This window comes from Megalops cyprinoides, chromosome 15, assembly GCF_013368585.1.
Source record: "Megalops cyprinoides isolate fMegCyp1 chromosome 15, fMegCyp1.pri, whole genome shotgun sequence".
NCBI classification, from domain to species: domain Eukaryota; kingdom Metazoa; phylum Chordata; class Actinopteri; order Elopiformes; family Megalopidae; genus Megalops; species Megalops cyprinoides.
The window spans coordinates 25018424-25036490 of record NC_050597.1 but is presented as its reverse complement, the minus strand read 5'-3'; the positions used below and the strand labels follow the sequence as shown (position 1 = coordinate 25036490).

The following is an 18067-nucleotide window of genomic DNA, read 5'->3' as shown; positions in this document are numbered from 1 at the left end:
TTTTTATTTTCCTAGGGAACAGGCATATCCAGTGCATCTTACTGGGCTTGCTGTCAGTGTGGATGCACAGAAATATGAAAAGGCAAAATACAATTATCTGCTAGTCGAATATTGTAACAACATCAACATCATTGAATTTTATCAGTCAGATATGACTTCAGGTGAAATCAGGTGGAATTTTTTAGAAGAGTTCCTGATTGTGACATGCAGACTTTAACTTCAGTGTGCATACCTGTCTGTTTACAGCTTGAAAGACTTACTTTAAAACTTACTTTAATTGCAGTTTTTGTTTGCTTGGCAATTGAAGAGAGCAGATCTAGGCTCTTCAGTGCTCTTCAGTTACTAGGGACTGACTGAGGGACTCAGAAACAAGGGTGCCAAGAGAGGCTGAAAAGGCCAACATGGCAGTCATGACCACTGACCATTTCTCATCATATATATTTTCTGACCTACCCTGCTTAAGAGTACGGTAGTGCTGTGCCTGGGACTCAAAGCTGCAACCCTCTAGTTACAAGCCTCATTTTGTCGCTCTGCCACCATTCCTTCTCTCATAGCTGCTCCACAGGCATTGGGCCTCTGCTGTTGATTATAGAGAGAGGGCCTTGGCTGTTAGTAGGGATGGACAGGGCCTCGACTGTTAGTAGGGGTGGAGCTTTTTGTGTGGGCCAGTGAGTTAATATTCTCAGCAGAATGTGTGTCTGTGTTCACATGTGTATGGGACTTCGCAGAGCCGACTCGTGCGTGAATCCGCGCAGTGCTGAGGAGTGGGTGAGCGAGTGAGTGAGCGGGCGAGAGAGGGGATATCAGAAGCGGGAGTTGAGGAGCAAGCGAACGAGTGGGTGTGACAATGGGAGGGGGCGTGAGTGAGCGAGGGGGGGGAGTAGTCATATATATTTTCTGACCTACCCTGCTTAAGAGTACGGTAGTGCTGTGCCTGGGACTCAAAGCTGCAACCCTCTAGTTACAAGCCTCATTTTGTCGCTCTGCCACCATTCCTTCTCTCATAGCTGCTCCACAGGCATTGGGCCTCTGCTGTTGATTATAGAGAGAGGGCCTTGGCTGTTAGTAGGGATGGACAGGGCCTCGACTGTTAGTAGGGGTGGAGCTTTTTGTGTGGGCCAGTGAGTTAATATTCTCAGCAGAATGTGTGTCTGTGTTCACATGTGTATGGGACTTCGCAGAGCCGACTCGTGCGTGAATCCGCGCAGTGCTGAGGAGTGGGTGAGCGAGTGAGTGAGCGGGCGAGAGAGGGGATATCAGAAGCGGGAGTTGAGGAGCAAGCGAACGAGTGGGTGTGACAATGGGAGGGGGCGTGAGTGAGCGAGGGGGGGGAGTAGGAGTGGAGCAGTGCCACAGCAGGGAGAGAGGAGGTAATAACCAGCTTTACTGCAGATAAACCGGGCAGCTAATCCCTAATCCCTGCCCCGTCCCTTCCTTCAACTTCCCCCCCCCCACTCCACAAGTACACATAAACACATATACACACAAGAGACTCACATATACATACACCCACATACATAGAATATATGTCTTACAGTGCACGTGCATTAATCTGCCAAGCCCAAGTTAAAAACAAAGTTCTTACAATTTGTGAACATTGTCACATTGACTCGCATTGCTCACTTTGTTGTTTTACAAAAAGAAGAACCGGGCTTAAGCATGTAACAGCAGTGTCCCATCAAAGAACAATACCCTAATCCCCCCACCACAGAGCCCTCTCACACTGTTCAACATATGATCATTGTCCTGTATGTAAATTAGGGATGTAGCATAAGTATAAAAGTCTTGTGTAGAAGTCAGGCTTTTATGTGCTTCTCTCACACAAGTGGAGTGGAGAGGAGTGGGCCCATGAGTGTCTCCTGGTGCCTAATCAGGCTGTCACATGACTCTTGACTGAGTGAAAACGTTTCATGTACAGTGTGCATAAAGTGTTCCAAAGCCCCAGGCGTGGAAGTATAAACCATATTATTAAAGGCTTTTACTATTCCTGTATGATTTAAAACTGTACTGTAGTTATATAACTGTCAGACGCAAGACACCTCTGTTCAGAGCCAGCAGGGAGACCGGACTATCTTAATTACATTTTGCCCTGAGTGTTTTCAGTATTATCGTTTTTATATCTATATCGCTGAAACCTACTTAGTGAAAGAGCGAATGGATTTATTGGGTTTTACAGTACTCAGTTTTAATTAATTGAGGCTCTCCATCCCTTTTGTATTTAGATCAATTTCTGTGGATTTCGTGGATGGCTTCTCTTTCAAATGCAATCATTTTTAGATCTTACTCTGAGAAAGTCAGAGCGGCAGTGAAACACTGTAAATAACAATGTAACATAACATGATACGAACATGGAGCATAGATTTCTTTGAAAACATTCAAACATAAAAAGATTATCACAGATAAAATTGTTTTTGGGTGCTGTGAACACCACATGCCAAAGGTCTTGTCTGGGCAGTTTTTATGGCTCCTTGTTGGCTCTCTTTATACCAAAATGGCAAAAAATACAAAGTTTCAATACATTGATTGAGCTAAAAAGTATATACTCTGAAATACATTCTCGGTATATTTTATATGTATGTTTATACACTATATGGACAAAAGTATATGGGCACACCTGTTTTTCAGGGTTTGGGCTAGGCCCCTTATCTCCAGTGAAGGGCAATCTTCAGCATACCAAGACATTTTGGACAATGCTATGCTTCCAACTTCATGGCAACAGTTTGGGGAAGGCCCTTTTCTATTCCAACATGACTGTGCCCCAGTGCACAAAGCAAGGACTATAAAGACATGGCTTGATGAGTTTGGTGTGGAAGAACTTGACTGGCCCGCACAGAGCCCTGATCTCAACCCCATCGAGCACCTTTGGGATGAACTGGAACGGAGATTGCGAGCCAGGCCTTCTCGTCCAACAGCAGTGCCTGACCTCATAAATGCTCTACAGAATGAATGGGCACAAATTCCCACAGAAACACTCCAAAATCTTGTGGAAAGCCTTGCAAGAAGAGTGGAAGCTGTTATAGCTGCGAAAGGGGGACCAACTCCATATTGAAGTATATGCATTTGTTATACAATGTCATTACGGTGTACGGTACAATGTCATTACACCCTGTTGGTGTAATGGTCAGGCGTCCGGATACTTTTGTCCATATAGTGTATATGGAGAATGAGATACAAAGCTTCTGTTCAGCTTCTGCTCATGTAGGCCTGAGGTAGATGCAGCCATGATAGATTTTTTTCCCAGTGTGCTGTTGTGTCCTGGTGCTGACGGAGGTGCTTGTCTCTCTCCTGCAGGCGGACTGAAGATGAGCAGGCCCACCCTCCTCCCTCTCAGTGACCCGGGCCGCCACATCGTGGGATAAAGTGGGGGGACATAAAAGACAGTAACAGCAGAAGATATAAAAAAACAAGAAAAGGAACAGCTAAATAAAGAGAAAAAGAACAGGCTGAGAGTGGAAGGGGCAGGGGTGACGCCATGTCCCAGCCGGGCAAAATCCTGCACCTGTACGTGGAGGTGAGGTCGGTCCCGGAGGAGGAGGGGAAGGGCCAGGGGGACACGCAGGGGGTGGCCCAGGCCAGGCCACAGGTGGCCGAGGTCCCGACGGAGCACAGGGGCGCCTCCGCGGGGGGTGCTGCGCTCCCTGAGGGAGGGCGCAGGAGGGGCAGCGGCGGCCAGAGTGTCAGCCCCTCCAAATCTCCCTCTAGACACTCTGTCAGCTTCCACCTCCATCCGGGGGGAGAGCCGGTCCTGGCCCCCGCCCACCACAGGCAGAGCCTGCCCTACGACGGGATTGGCCAGCTGCTGTCCACCCTGCAGCCGGCGCCCGGTGGGGCAACCTCGCTGCTGCGCTCCCATTCGTCGGAGTGCGAGCCCTTCCTGGGGAGGGCCCCCCACTCCCCAGCGGCCTCCGGGAGGACCACCGCCCCCGCCACGCCCAGCGGAGGCCGCAGGTCCTGCGAGGCCACTGAGGACGGCGAGGGGAGGCGGTCGGTCGTCACCTTCAGCTACATCGAGAAGGCCAGCATCAGGCCGGTGGAGAGCACCCAGGGCGCCGCGTGCCAAAGCGGAGGCCCCTCCAACCCCTTCAACCGGACGCTGGAGGAGACCCCCATGCCCGCCCACCTCCGAAAGAGGCTGAGCGACCCCGTCTGGCTGAGCTGCCCCGAGTCGCCCTGCGGCTCCAGCCCAAAGCTGTCCCGTCCGGCCACGGGGGGGAGCCAGGTGCCTTTCCCCAACCTGCGCCGTGCCACCCTCGACTCCATCGCCAAAGCCGCCACCAACCGAGCCCTGGAGGAGTTTGGGTCCCCCGAGCTGAGGCGCAGGGTGGCTAATGGGCGGCCCGACAGCCCTGGGGACCGGCAGCAGCAGCAACAGCAGCAGCAACAACAGAAGCAGCAGCAGCAGCAGCAGCAGCAGCAGCAGCAACAGCCCCGATGTCAGTCCTGGGCTGGCTCCCCTGTCCTGGCGCGAAGCTCCAGCACCCTCCCGAACACCCACCTAATGGACCCAGACAGGAACCAGCCTGCCGGGTTGCCGAGGAGCCCGGCCAGTGACCAGCTCTCCTCCCACACCCGGCAGTCCCCCCTGACCCTGTCCCCCTCCACAAAAGCCAGGTCCCAGGCCACCTCGAACTCACGGCAGTGGACACAGGCCGAGAGCCCTAGGCTTGCCCCCAAAGTGAGCCAGGCCCCGGGCAAACCGGCTCAGCCTCCCCACAACCAACCCCCTGTGGCATGCAGCCAAAGCCCTGGCATCCAACGGGCCAACCATGGCGCCAGCGACAGCCCTCGCTCGGCCCACAGGGTCAACTTCAACCTGGGGGGGAACCCGCCCAGCAAGCCGACCGAGGGGATGAACCAGCTGAGCGGGAGGAAGAGCACCTCTCCGACCAACAGTCCTGAAATGGCCCGCAAGCTGGCCGAGGAGGCCTCCAAATTGTCCTCCATTTTCCAGGAGGCCAGGCGGACCCCTTCCCCGACCCCTTCTTCCTCCGACACGCTGGGGTCTGAGAGCCCCAGGCCCGGGAGCCAGTCGCGGGAATCCCAGCCCCTCCCTCCGAGCCCGGGGGCGGCGTCGCCCACGCCTCCCCGCGCCGAAATGAACATCCCCGTCCACGCCCACAGCAGGCTGGAACCCGATGTGGCGAGGGCAGAGCAGGGGCCCGGGAGTGCGTCCCCACTTTCACACGCCAGGGACTCCGCCTCTCCCGCCACCCCGAGGAGGGACCGGAGGGCGCAGCCAGGGGTCGAGGCAGGGTCCCCCGCCATGCCCGCCAGGCTGCACAGGCCCGGCCTGCACGCCGACGACTTGAACCCCTCCCCCGTCAGAGACCCCCGCCAGAAGAGGGCGGAGCTCCTGCTGACAGACAGCCCCACCCTCCACCGCCACCAGCAGCCGCAGTACACGGGGTCCGTGTCGCCCAGCCTGGACAGAAGGCACGAAAACAGGTACGAGAGGGGGGCCAGGGGCAGCCCCGAGGGGGGCCGGAAATTCTACATGGAACAGTACGGTGGGGTGTCCAATGCGGAGGTGCCGGTGAGCTGGACATCCCGACAGCACTGGGGGGGCGTGTCCCCGATGGGAGGGGACAGCCCAAAAGTGGGCCACCAGCCTGACCAGTACGTCAGCGGGGCCTCCCCGGTCTTACTGTCGAAGAAATCAGAACAGCAGAAGAGAGAAGTGACTTTACTGACACCCATTACGCTGGAGCACCAGCAGGGGGCGCCAGCGTATGACGAGAGCATGCACACCTTTAATATCCTGCTGAAGGCTGAGGTGCACCCTGAGGGGTCCTCTCAGAGCTCCAGTGGAGTCACCGGCAGCCTTGGGGAGGGGAGCCAGATGGACAGGGACTGCATCTCCCCAGAGTCCAGCCAGTCCAGCCAAAAGAGCAGTGACACGGGGCATGCCACCTCTGGAATACAGGTATAGAGTGGAGTGTGTGTGTGTGTTTAGACGGGTGTGGGACCACTCCTTTTTTAAATATATACCATAACTGTTTTCTTGTTCTAATCATTGTTGATTCGATGGTCCTTGAAAAATCAATAAAGTAGGGCAGTATGCCATAAATGATAGGCCAGTAAGACGGTTACTGATTACAGATTTTCAGTAATGAGCCAAAATGGAAGGCTTTAGCACACAGCTGCTGTGTTCACTGATGCATCACACAGGGGTCCCTCACCTCGTCTGTGAAAGCAGACGCCTGCTGATGATGTCGTCTTTAGAAACGGAAGGTGTGTGTGCAGGGCAGTCCTTGTAATGTTGTGGAACACATATGGGCACGATAAAGGAGCGAGCGAGCCTCCATTCTGGATCTTGACGGCTGAAAGGCTCCTTTGTTTCCTGCCGTTTGCTGTGCGTCTGTGTCACGGTCGCCCCGCAACACAGGAATACGTAGACAGCGAGAGGGGGAAAAAAAAAGAGTCTCCAAGCTCGTCTTTCTGAAACGGAGCTGCCCGCGTGATGTCATGTTGACAAATTGCAGAAGATACAGAGCGGTGTCAGGGCACGGAAATCTATCGCACAACACCACCGTCTCCACGGGATCTCTCCTGGCAACCCGAAAATGAGGCTGCGAGTCATACAACATTAATATGTCATGTTATGCATTATGTATTTACATGCAGGTAAGTGCATTTAATTGCACTTTATGTGAGGGCTTATTGAAGGGGTGGGGCGTGTAAAGAGGAGGAGGAGGGGAACTGCCTGGGGGTCAGGTTGGTATAGGGGGGCATTTTAGGGGGGTTGCTAGGAAGTCGGGGGAGGGGAGGGGTTGGTAGGGGATTTAGCTGGGGTTGTAGGGGTTTGAAAGTATTTGGAAAGGGGTGCTGGGAGGTTTGTTTTATTGCGATGGAAGTCCCTCTGGATAGGAGCGTCTGCTAAATGCATGTAATGTAATGTAGTGTGTGGAGGGTGTTGATGGGGTGATCTTAGGTGTGGTTGTAAAGAACACCACCATCTGCTACACACAGGCCCTGTCTGACAAGGTCACCCTGGATCAGTCGAGAGACAGGAATTGGGCCAGGAAAATGGTGCCAGTTTTGCCTTCGTGTGTTTCGTCTGACACCCCTCAGTGCCCTTCTCTCGCCGTGTCTGACATCAGCGTGATGTCACTGATCTGGCCTTTGGAAGACACCATCCCCAAACCCGTTCTGCATACAGATTAGCACACGCACTCCCCAGCCGAGCCTCCAAGTGGACTCGAGCAGGAGCTCTTTCAGCCGAAATGCTGGCTCTCACAGTTTTGGGCAGGAGGAGGAGTACTGAATGCAGGATTACACCAAAAGCTTGTTTGGGACTGTCTGCTCGTCTGTGGTGTCATGCCCACCAGATTGGGTTAATCCTTGCAGTAACACAGTGCTATAGGTGTCATGTCACGAAGGCAGACAGCACCAGTGTCACACATCTTAGCTCTCCCTCCGGATGAGAGATGATGGCAAGGTGTTTGTTGACTGTGTTGTTTGGTTGACAGATGGTTTCTAAATACACAGGGGGGGTTTTGGTGTGGGGGGGATGGGGGATAGTGGGCCATCTTATTTAAAGATTCTGAATTTGTGTCTGCACCCTTGGGTTTGTGTATGTGAATCCTTGTGTGTGTGTGTGTGTGTGTGTGTGCGCGTGTGTATGCATGTGTGTTTGTGTGTGTGTGTGTGTGTGTGTGTGTGTGTGTGTGTGTGTGTTTGTGTGCGTGTATGTGTTTTAATCCCTAGGTTTTCTTTTTTGACTGTTTGTCATACAGTGTGAGAAATTATGTAGATGTCTGTACACATGTCTCCAGAAAGAATATGAGCGTGAATCCATGTTCTTGTGCAGATTTATGCATGCCTGTATCTCTATTTGTGTGTATGTGTGTATGCATGCACACTGATATTTTTATGCCTGTGTGTGTGAGTATGTTTGTATGCCTGTGTGTGTGAGTATGTTTGTATGCCTGTGTGTGTGAGTATGTTTGTATGCCTGTGTGTGTGAGTATGTTTGTATGCCTGTGTGTGTGAGTATGTTTGTATGCCTGTGTGTGTGAGTATGTTTGTATGCCTGTGTGTGTGAGTATGTTTGTATGCCTGTGTGTTGATGTATGTAAGTGAGTGTGTATGTAGTTGCACAGGCATGTGTCTTTTGGTGGGTTTTCCTGTGTTACTGATTTTATTTTGCTTTTTGTGAAACCTGTATCCGTGGGTCAAACATGTGCATGTGTATGTATGTCTTTGTATGTATGTGTGTGCATTTCTGCAAGACTCACTCTGCTGTGTGCATGTGTGTGTGTGTGTTGTTGCATAGTTCTCACTGCTCTGTGTGTGTGTGTGTGTGTATGTGTGTGTGTGTGTACATTTCTGCAAGGCTCACTCTGCTGTGTGCATGTGTGTGTGTTGTTGCATAGTTCTCACTGCTGTGTGTGTGTGTGTGTGTGTGTGTGTGTGTGTGTGTACATTTCTGCATGGCTCACACCACTGTGTGTGTGTTTACTGCAGTCTGACAGCGGCTCTTCCTCAGTGGGCCCCTCCCTGCACTCTCAGAGGATCGCCCGTGCCAAGTGGGAGTTCTTATTCGGGACGCCGTCCGAAGATGCCAACACCGGAAGCAAAGGTGCGTCAGACGCTAAACCCTGACGTTCCCCCTCTCTCTCCGCTCACCTGGATCCCTTCAAAAACAAACCGTCAGCTTTACAACACAACCCCAATCCAATTACGCGCCGGGTTAGCGCCACCCCGGCGTGACGTCAAGCCACTTTACCGGTGTGAGTCAGTGGATTACAGGAGGAAGGCACTGATCACTGCTGGAGTCTGCAGTAGACAGAGGGAGAAGGCTGTGCTAACACGTTTTCCTAATGTCCCTCATCAGTCTGCTGGGTTTATGGCCTTTGCTTTTAAAGTCCTTATTGTGATAGGATTTATTCATTCATTTATTGCAGACTGTCCAGGACTGTAAGATCTAAATACATTAAATTTGCTCTGCAGACACTTGTATCTGAAGCATAATTTCCATTTAAACAGCTGAGACCTTTCAGGTGAAGTATGACCAAGTCTATAACAGCAGCAGCCCATCTGTGAATTGAACCAGCAACCTTTGAGCTATAAGCCCAACTCCATAATCACTAGGCTGCACTGCTGCCCCTAAGTAGACGTCCTGTCCTGTCCCTCTCAGAATGATTCAAGGTTTTAAGCCTTCCTCTCAGGTAAAGAGCTTGTGGGGCACAGATAAATCCCTAATAAAATAATACAGAGGCCCTGCTTGAGATTTCGATAGAATGTTGCCCCATTGTAAGAGTTCACTAAATTGTATCGAACCATCTTGCTTAATGTTGAAATGGAGTATGCATTATGAGTTATCATCTACAAATATATGATTATAAAATAGGTTTGGTGATTTTTACATTATCTAAATGAATAAAAAAATCTTTTCCACATGCTTTACCTGTAAAGACATTCCAGATGCCTCAACTGCTCCCCCTAGTGGAACCTCCAGCGAGTCCCCGACCCCCACGCCGCCCACCTCTCTGCCCCTGATGCCCATCTCCCAGGACAAGGAGCGGGAGGAGGCGGCCCAGCGGCTGGCCAGCCACAACGTGCAGCACGTGGAGGTGGAGCTGGTGACCCCTCCCCCCGCGGCGGCGGGGGCGTCGCCCAAGACCGGCATCATCCGCCGGACCATCAAGTACTCGGAGACGGACCTGGACGCGGTGCCGCTGCGCTGTTACCGGGAGACCAACATCGACGAGGTGCTGGCGGAGCAGGAGGACGCCGACTCGGCCTTCGGGAGCAACCGCAGCGTGATGGGCACCTCGGGCACCGGCAGCAGCCCCCTCGGGGGGACGCTGTGCGGCCGCACGGACGGGGAGGAGGAAGAGGAGGAGGAGGAGGAGCTGGAGGAGGAGGAGGAGGTGGTGAGCTGGGCCAGCGTGAGGATGCAGGGCTACAAGAAGAGGCAGCACGCCACCCGCGAGGAGGACGACGTCTTCAGCCTGGTGCTGAGGAGGTGAGAGACCCTCGACCTGCAGCTGGGCCAGCACTGACCTCAGCTCATCCCCATGCTCCATCAGCTATCATTTGCTCCTTTGTAACACGTTCCTTTTACATGGTTTAATGCCACATGTATATTTGAAGACTTAAAGTTTTGTCCACTCTCACCTGATGGTCAATGACCATTGACACACGTCCCTTCCTTTGTGATAATGTCATTTTTCTGTTGCAGTTCTGTTTTTTGGAAAGCACCAGCTATAGCAGCACTGTCTGAAAGATTGACATGGGACTCGTCTGTCACGTTCTGTATCAGGTGTCTTTCATGTTTCACTTTCAGGCTTCATTTTGACCCCTTGCTTTGTGCTTTTGTATGCTACGTTACTTCAACTTCCTGTATGGCTGCTCATCTCTCTTTGGAAGTCATTTTAAAGGGCAGTGGTGTCACTGTGAAGTCTGTGTGAGGATCAATATTACCGCAAGTCCTGACAAAACACGACAGACTCATTGCACAGAAGTGGGAGGTCAGCACTATGACCCCATGATAGTTTTTTATCACCAGCATTTACATTACTTGCATAGTTTAATGGTGGAACCTGGAGAATTTATAGTATAGTTTTTTTTCCTTTGCTGAGGAAATTGCAACTAAAATCAAAATTTTTCCACGGTGTACTGAAGGCTGCCTAATCTTGGCTGTTTACAATATGTTGTGTAGATGTTGGCCTTTTCTTGTATGCACAAAAATAACAATCATTCAGCTTTTAGGAAAGACCTCAGTTAGAGCTCAGTTATCCCTTGGTTCCATGGTTTATGTTAAAAATAGAGCTAAACAAATCATTATCATTGATACTGTAGTTTCCTCTCACACAGAGTGGATTCTCTTAGATTTGTACTATAATCACTCCATATTCATTCATCTTACCAGCAGGGTTATTTATAGCTGGATTTCATGAATAATTATGCAGTGTGCATTATGTGTACTCTGTAATTATGCAACGTGCATATAATTATGCCCAGTGTGGAATGGGAGTCAGCAGAGGACCCAGAAGCAAATGCGTGCGGACTTATGGGAGTGTTAGGGTCAGTGACCCGTCTCTGCCTGTGCTGTGTGTCTGTGCAGGCCCTTAGGCAGCCTCTCCGACTACCCCGGGGCGCTCAAGTCCCCCATCGTGGTGACGAGCCCGCGGCGGATCTCGGAGGACGGCCTGGACACCTTCAGCCGCCACTTCGAGAGCATCATGGAGTCGCACCGGGCCAAGGGCACGTCCTACAGCAGCCTGGACAGCGAGGACCTGCTGACGTCCAGCCAGCCGGTGTTCACCTTCGACCTGCCCACGCTCACGCCCGAGATCCAGGGCCAGATCTGCCAGAGCGCCCGGCAGATCATCGAGCTCAGCTTCGCCCCGCTGGCCCAGAGCGAGGCGCCCAGCGTGTCCGAGTCCACCCGCGCCACCGCCTCCGGCCCTGCCCGGACCCGCAGCGCCTCCGACTCCACCCAACCCCCGTCCGGGGAGGGGCTGGGCAGCACCGCAGAGGACACGCCCCCAGGGAGCAGCTCCAGGTCTGAGCCAGAGCGCCGGAAGGACGCACACTCCCCCAGGTCAGTGTTGCACATCAGGCAGGGCCACACTTTACCCCACTCATGGCGGCAGTGTGGCAAAGCAGTTGGGAGACTTCTGTGGTTGCAGGTTTGATTCCCAGAGCCACCCTTGTACTGTCACTTAACCTGACTTTCCGTGCATATGGGTGAGACAAATAATAACCTTATAGCCCTTTGCACTGTTGGATTTGTACCAGGAAGGCTCAATTAGTTCAGGTTTCCTGCAATTTCCATTGTCCTGCGGACCTGTGTCAGCACAGCCCACTAGTGTCAGTGGTGCTGGCCTTCATACAAGCATACTGTGGTCATAGGCTGTCTAACAGTGTGGCACCCATTAGCATCAGTGCTACCAGCAGTGAAGACATGAGTATGGATAGGAGAAAGGAGTGTACCACCACCTCTGATCACAGCAAGCAACCAGGGGTAGGCAGTATAATGGAGTCTAGTTATCCATTTATACAGCTGGATATTTACTGGCAAAATTTGGTTTTGGTAATTTGCCAAATGTAGTGGCCCACCTGGGAATTGAACTGGCAGCCTTTCAGTTACGAGCCCCCCAACTGCTTGAGCCATTATAAGCTATTACCTGTTCTCACTGGTTTCATTCACCTGTAGCACACAAAAGTTATGTGCTTGTTAATATTAAACTGACACATAGCGCTGTCACCATTGTGCGTTCCTCTGGACTCACTGGGGACAGATGGCAGCGAGGTTCACTGCTGGGTGACATACGGCTCTCATCATCCGAGTACTTTAACATTTCCAGACAGATTTTTTCTCGGGGTTTTTAAATATTGAAGTATCACAGCAGCTGCATTAGCGACTGCTTCCTTGGTTTTTCCAGCACAGGCCAGCTTTGTAGCCCATCTCTAGATTTAATCAAAACTGCCAAGTCGTCTTAAGCAGAAGTGCTATTCATTCAGAAGCAAAAATAAAGCTTCCCAGATTATTTTGGCACTATATTAAAATAAAGTGTCTTTTTCCCTTAAGATGGCGTGGCACATTTCATTGAATCCAGTATGGTTGTGGAGCAAACTGGTAGGATCTTTTCCTTGTAATTTTTCTTAGTCACTTTTCCTTGTAATGACTTGGCAGTTTTGATTCCAAATTTGAATCCAGGAGCCACACACAGTGAAACAAACATATCACTTTCTGAAGCTTGAGGAAGGTGGGAGTGTTCTCTCACAGGTGTAGTTGTGTCCTGATACACTGAAAGAGTAAACCAAGGTGGCTGTGAAAAACAGATTTCAGAGATCCAGCATTTCCTAAGATGTGAGGATTGCCACTAGATGGCGCTATCAGGCCACAGTGATTATCAGGCCTTCCGCTTTGCACCAGTGAGGCATGCTTACTCAAAACAGGAGAGTGAGCGAGTTCTGACAATGTGCCCTGAAACTTCATTGAGCCAAAATGAAAAAGTATCTTGCTTGCTTTGAGAATTGTGGGTAAATTCTACCCTGAGTCTGACATTGATTAAGTCGGGAGTAAGTGGCAGGAGTAGCCGATTGTGAGCAGGAATTCCTCAAGTAACAGGACAGCTTGCGCTCCCTTGCCAATCCATTGCCGCAGCTGACTCAGAGTTCGTGCAGACCTGAGAGGGGGACTGAAGTGGTGAAATCTTTTCATCCTGGAAGGTGTCAGAATTTATTTTGAGGGTGTTGGCACTGAGCCTCTTGCTGTGTCCTGCTCTGTTTGCAGTGTTAGAGGGTGTGTTTGCACAGTGTCCAACTGTCAGTAGTTTTTAGATGCCATTGCAGACGGTCGGGCACTTTTAGACCCTGTGGGAAAGGAGCATTAATTTAGATTTGAACGGAAGTCTATGGAAAAAGCTGCAGAGAGGTGCAGGGTACATGATCCCTGTGGCCAGTCTGGGGGCAGGGTTTCTGAGATTACTGAGTGGCCTCTCTCCTGATGGTGATAGACGGAAAAATAGAACCCTCCTGCAAATTTACATTTTTGTTCCTGCGATAATTTTATGACACAGTCAAATCTACACCAATCTGTTCTGGAGTATGGTGAGATAGAGGTTATGAATGTAAATGTGTGTGTGTGTGTGAGAGGGAGAGTTTCTGTTTGTGTGTGTATGTGTGTGTGTGTCTGTGAGTAAAAGACAGAGAGTGTGTGTGTGGACAGAGAGTGTGTGTGTGTGTGTGTGTGTGTGTGTGTGCAGTATGTGTCTGCGTATCCATTTACTGCTTCTATTCCAGTAAGATAATGCAAATAAATGCTGTCCCCCCCCCCCCCCCCCCCTCCTGCTGTGCCACCTGCACTCCTTTTCCTGTGAGGCAGCCAATCAGATCTGGAGCCCGGCCAGCCGTTCTCGGTCACCATGGACACAGCAGATTAACTTCCTGGACCCTGTGATTTCAGTGTTTAAAATAGAAAAAGAACCAAAACGAAGGGTTGAGTGTGAGGCCAGGCCCATGCCTGCTGTGCCGTCTTAACCATTAAAGCTGCAGCTGAATTCACAGTACGGATGACAACAGGCCACACACACATTACCACAGAGTGGGACACGACCCCTGCCAGACACTGCCGTTTAATGGACCGAGTCCAGCCTTCAGTCTGACCGCTCCCTGAAAAGAGCACTGTTGACTGGAGCCTTGTGCTTGCATGAAACTTATTAAGAGCTTACAGAACAATTATCAGTGCCAGATTTGGTATTTGCAGTTGTTGCACAAACAGGGTCTAGAGAAACATTAAGTTACGGGCTACTTCAGATTTACAACAACTGAATATCAGGCATTCAGCTGTAAATTGGCCTGCTTGAAGGCTAATGCATTCCTGAATGCGTGGTATGCAGCAGTAACTCTTTCAGCATCATAAGTATCTCTGTTCTCCACCGCTTTTGAAATAGTTCATTCCTCAAGACAACATCCTGCTATATTCTGCTCCTAATTTAACATAGTTGAGGAATTGCGTCAGGATAGAGTCAGGATGGAGTCAATATGAGGTCATTTTTTTGTCAGTTTCGGTTAAGCCAGGTAAACATCACCCTCCTGAGACGTCCCCTCACGCTCACACGCAGAGTAAAGCACTCTGCCCTCTTGCTCTGGGAGGGAGTGAATGGAGCTTTCAGGAAAACATAGCGGCTCTCACCACAGCCTGCCTGATGCTTATCAGTGTGTATTTACATAGGGTTTCTGCACGTTGTTGTCCTTTGCTGGTTTCCCTTGCTATATTCTTGGTAATGTGATATCTGTATTGAACCTGATATCATGGACGTGATGCGAGTGTGTGTGTGTGTGAGTGTGTGTGTGCGTGAGAGAGAGAAAGAGAGAGAGAGATATTGTGGGCTTATGAAAAGAGGAAATGCATACCTTGTCCAGCAGCACTAAATTATGGGGCTGGCAAGAGTTGTGCAGGGAGAGACACGTATGCATGCACAGAGAGAGAAAGGGAGTGAAACAGACAGGGTGAGAAATGAACCTGGAACACATCAAGTTTGTGCCATGCTCTGGCTGCAAGGTTAGCAGGGGACATTTCTAAAGTTTGCAGAGCAGGAGAGTGGGGGAGGGGTAAAGGGGGGGGTCAGAAACAGCTCCAGAGAGAGAGAGAGAGAGGGAGAGAGGGAGGGAGAGAGGGAGGGAGGGAGAAGTGAGCCAGTGCTGGACAAGGGCTTGCTCGTCAGGAGAACACAAATTAAAGAAGAAGAAAAAGAAAGGACGGGAAGAGGGAAAAAGGCCAGCACAGAGGGGGGTGAGAGTGCAGGAAGCACAGAAGGTGGCAGAGCAGGAGGGAAGAGGGGTAAAGCAAGCCGGTGACAGGCTGACAGATCCAGAGGAGAGCATTCTGGGACCTCTCCAGGGACAGGGGGGACAGGTGTCATGTGGCCGGCCGGAGGCGCCGGCAGGGCATTGGCGGAGTGACCTGGTTGTTGCGCGGACAGCCCGGGGCGTGGCTCCGCTAGGATGGCTCGCTCTGTGCTGTGCTGGCAGGGCAGGGCACAGGAGGACAGGTACCTTCACGCCCCTTACCGCCCCAGGCCCAGGTAAGTGCCCTCTGCCCCTTACCTGGTGTCTGTTTGTCAAAGTATAAAACTGCTAGCCTTTAACAAGAGACTGAAAAGTGGAGGGAGAGAGAGACAGAGAGGGGGACTATTTGAAGAGGAGAAGCAAGACGGTGAGTTGAGTGTTTTTTTTACGATGGGAAACACAAAGGTTTACAAGGGCATTTAAGGTCAGTAGCATCGTAAAACGTCCCGGTCTGACTGCTCAGGTGATCGGCATCAAGTCATTTAACAGGCGCCGTTGTCCGGGGGTGCTGTTAACTCCTATATCCGAATAGAGCTACAGGTAGACAGAGAACAGTCATAATGAATCATTGGGAAACAGTTAATCCACAGTGGTGTGAAAGACAGGGTGATTACAGCATGGGACTCATGAGGATAAAAGGCTTTGTGGTCCCCCTCAGCGGGCCCTGTGATGCACTCCTACAGAGACTGTCTGATGGGGTCTGTGATTTGTGTGTCCTGAGGTAATGCCGGCTCTATCTGTGCATCGGGTGCAATGATTAACCGCCAGGAGGGGTGATCACAATGGCACATTGTGCTGAAACGTGGGATATCGGCCTTGACGTTATGACGGGGCGCACCACGCTCAGCGTTGTCAGAGAGACGGATTTGGTGTGGTTCCTTAAATGTGTTTGCTGTAGAGTGTGTCTGTCCCCAAAGTGGCAAAGTCGAACTGGTGCAGTTCAGTGTCAGCTGGAATGGTGGCCATACAGATCAGTCACTCTGTCATCATGGCTGCCCAACAGGGAAATTTTAGATGTGTAATCAAGTCTGTTCTGTTCAGGTATAAGTTGGTATCATGCTTATAAAGCAGATAGAGAAGCCATGGTGAAAATAAACCTTATGTAAGAAAGGCTGATCAGCCTCGCTGAGTGGGTAAATACCGAATATTTAGGCAGGTGGTTGGAAACAGATGCTAGGGGAGCCCTTCACCTGTCACACACCGTCTCGTTGAGCCTTGGCACTGAACGTCAGGTGCGGTCGCAGTCAAGGGCGCGGCCTGTCTCAGGTGACAGTAGGAATGTGGCCCCTGAGAAAGCCCAGGTACACAAAGGGAAGGGGGATGTGTCTGTCACCACCTGGGCTGAAAAGCACTCAGCACTCACAGCATTGCCAGAGCCTGATAATCATCTAACAGGGCCTGTGCACAGAAAATCAGAACAGGACATCAACACTGTAACAATATCCTCTCATGGGAGGGATATGATGATGTCCAAGGGTCACGTTCAGTTGATAGATTGGATACAGGCCATTCTCAGCCTTGCTTTACATATAATGAGACTGTGGATATGCTTTTGAAGAGTCTACGAGGAGCTGGCTTTGTATTTATTTGTGTGTGTGTGTGTGGGTATGTGTGTGCATGTGTTCGTGTGTGTGTGTTTGTATATGTATGTATGTGTGTGTATATGACCATGAATGTGCCAGTTTTCTACTAATTTGCTAATTTGACCTATTGCCTGTACTTTGTGTTTCACAAAGAGAAAAAAAACATAACTCCTGCCATTAGGGGCAAGAAGCGGTTTTAAATGACAAGATTGTCTTTATGGTGTTAAAAGACTCCAACGAGACTCCCTGATGGGAGCGTGTCGGCCTCTGTCTGCAGCTGTGAGCTAGCATTCCCTTCAGCCTAGAGAATGAGCCGGAAAGTGCATGTAAGTCTTTTTTTGTGTGTGTGTGGAGAGGATCACGAACCCATTGTTTCAAGAATAAACAAAGTAACCCCCCCTCCACCCCGCCTGCCCCCCCTCCTTCTCCTTTGTGGTGGACCATCCTGCTTGGAAGGGGCCATTGCTAGGCCTCTGGGATGAACCAACCGCAGTGACCAGGGAGGGGAGCACCGTAGTCTGGATCATGTCCTTTTTCTTTTCTTGGGAATTAAAACAAACCGGGAGTTTTGATGGCAGAAGAAGTCTTAAAACCAAGCCGAATGGGACGTATACCCACAGGAACATGCTGTTTGTCAGGTAGGGCTGTTTGCTGAGGCTAGTTGGCATTGCGGTTTTGCCCAGTCTGTGAAGACCGGGGCGCTGCTGCCATCAAGGAAAAGATTTGACTGTGTAGGAGAGTCGTGCCAACAGCTCTGCTCTCTCAGTAACCTTCCTGAAACTGGATCGCTGTCAGAAAGAACAAGCAAATGTACTACTTTTTGCTGATGGAATGGTATGAAAATTCAGCTCATAACAACTGTGAATTTTTACCATGAGGCAGAACCTTGTGTTGAGTGATCCTTAACTTTTGGCAGAAGTGAATTGTGTTGCTGCATGAGACTGCTTCCATTCCAGAACTGTGTTAACCAGTGTGATATAACATCTTCCTGAAAGTATACTCATTGTATCATATCATTAGAAAATGAGTATGTCAGTCAAGGAGCACTTCCAAAAACACTTTCAGTCTGAGGTAACCACTAACCACCCCATTACAGAAACTTTCCACATAAGACAAGGCTATGGAGGGGCTATGTGTGTCTAATATGTATGGATGTCATTTCTCCTTGATACCAGTCA

General features: G+C 50.7%; 1 protein-coding gene across 1 annotated transcript in view; it reads left to right on the top strand.

The window, feature by feature from the left end:
• The first annotated feature begins 9841 nt into the window (after positions 1-9841).
• LOC118790114 (PH and SEC7 domain-containing protein 1-like) overlaps positions 9842-18067 on the top strand; it is a 30235-nt gene continuing 22009 nt past the window's right edge. The window contains exons 1-2 of the mRNA XM_036546943.1: positions 9842-9970; positions 11072-11551. Coding sequence (XP_036402836.1) covers positions 9900-9970; positions 11072-11551 — 551 coding nt within the window. The 5' untranslated portion in view covers positions 9842-9899. The remainder of the gene's footprint in view (positions 9971-11071; positions 11552-18067) is intronic.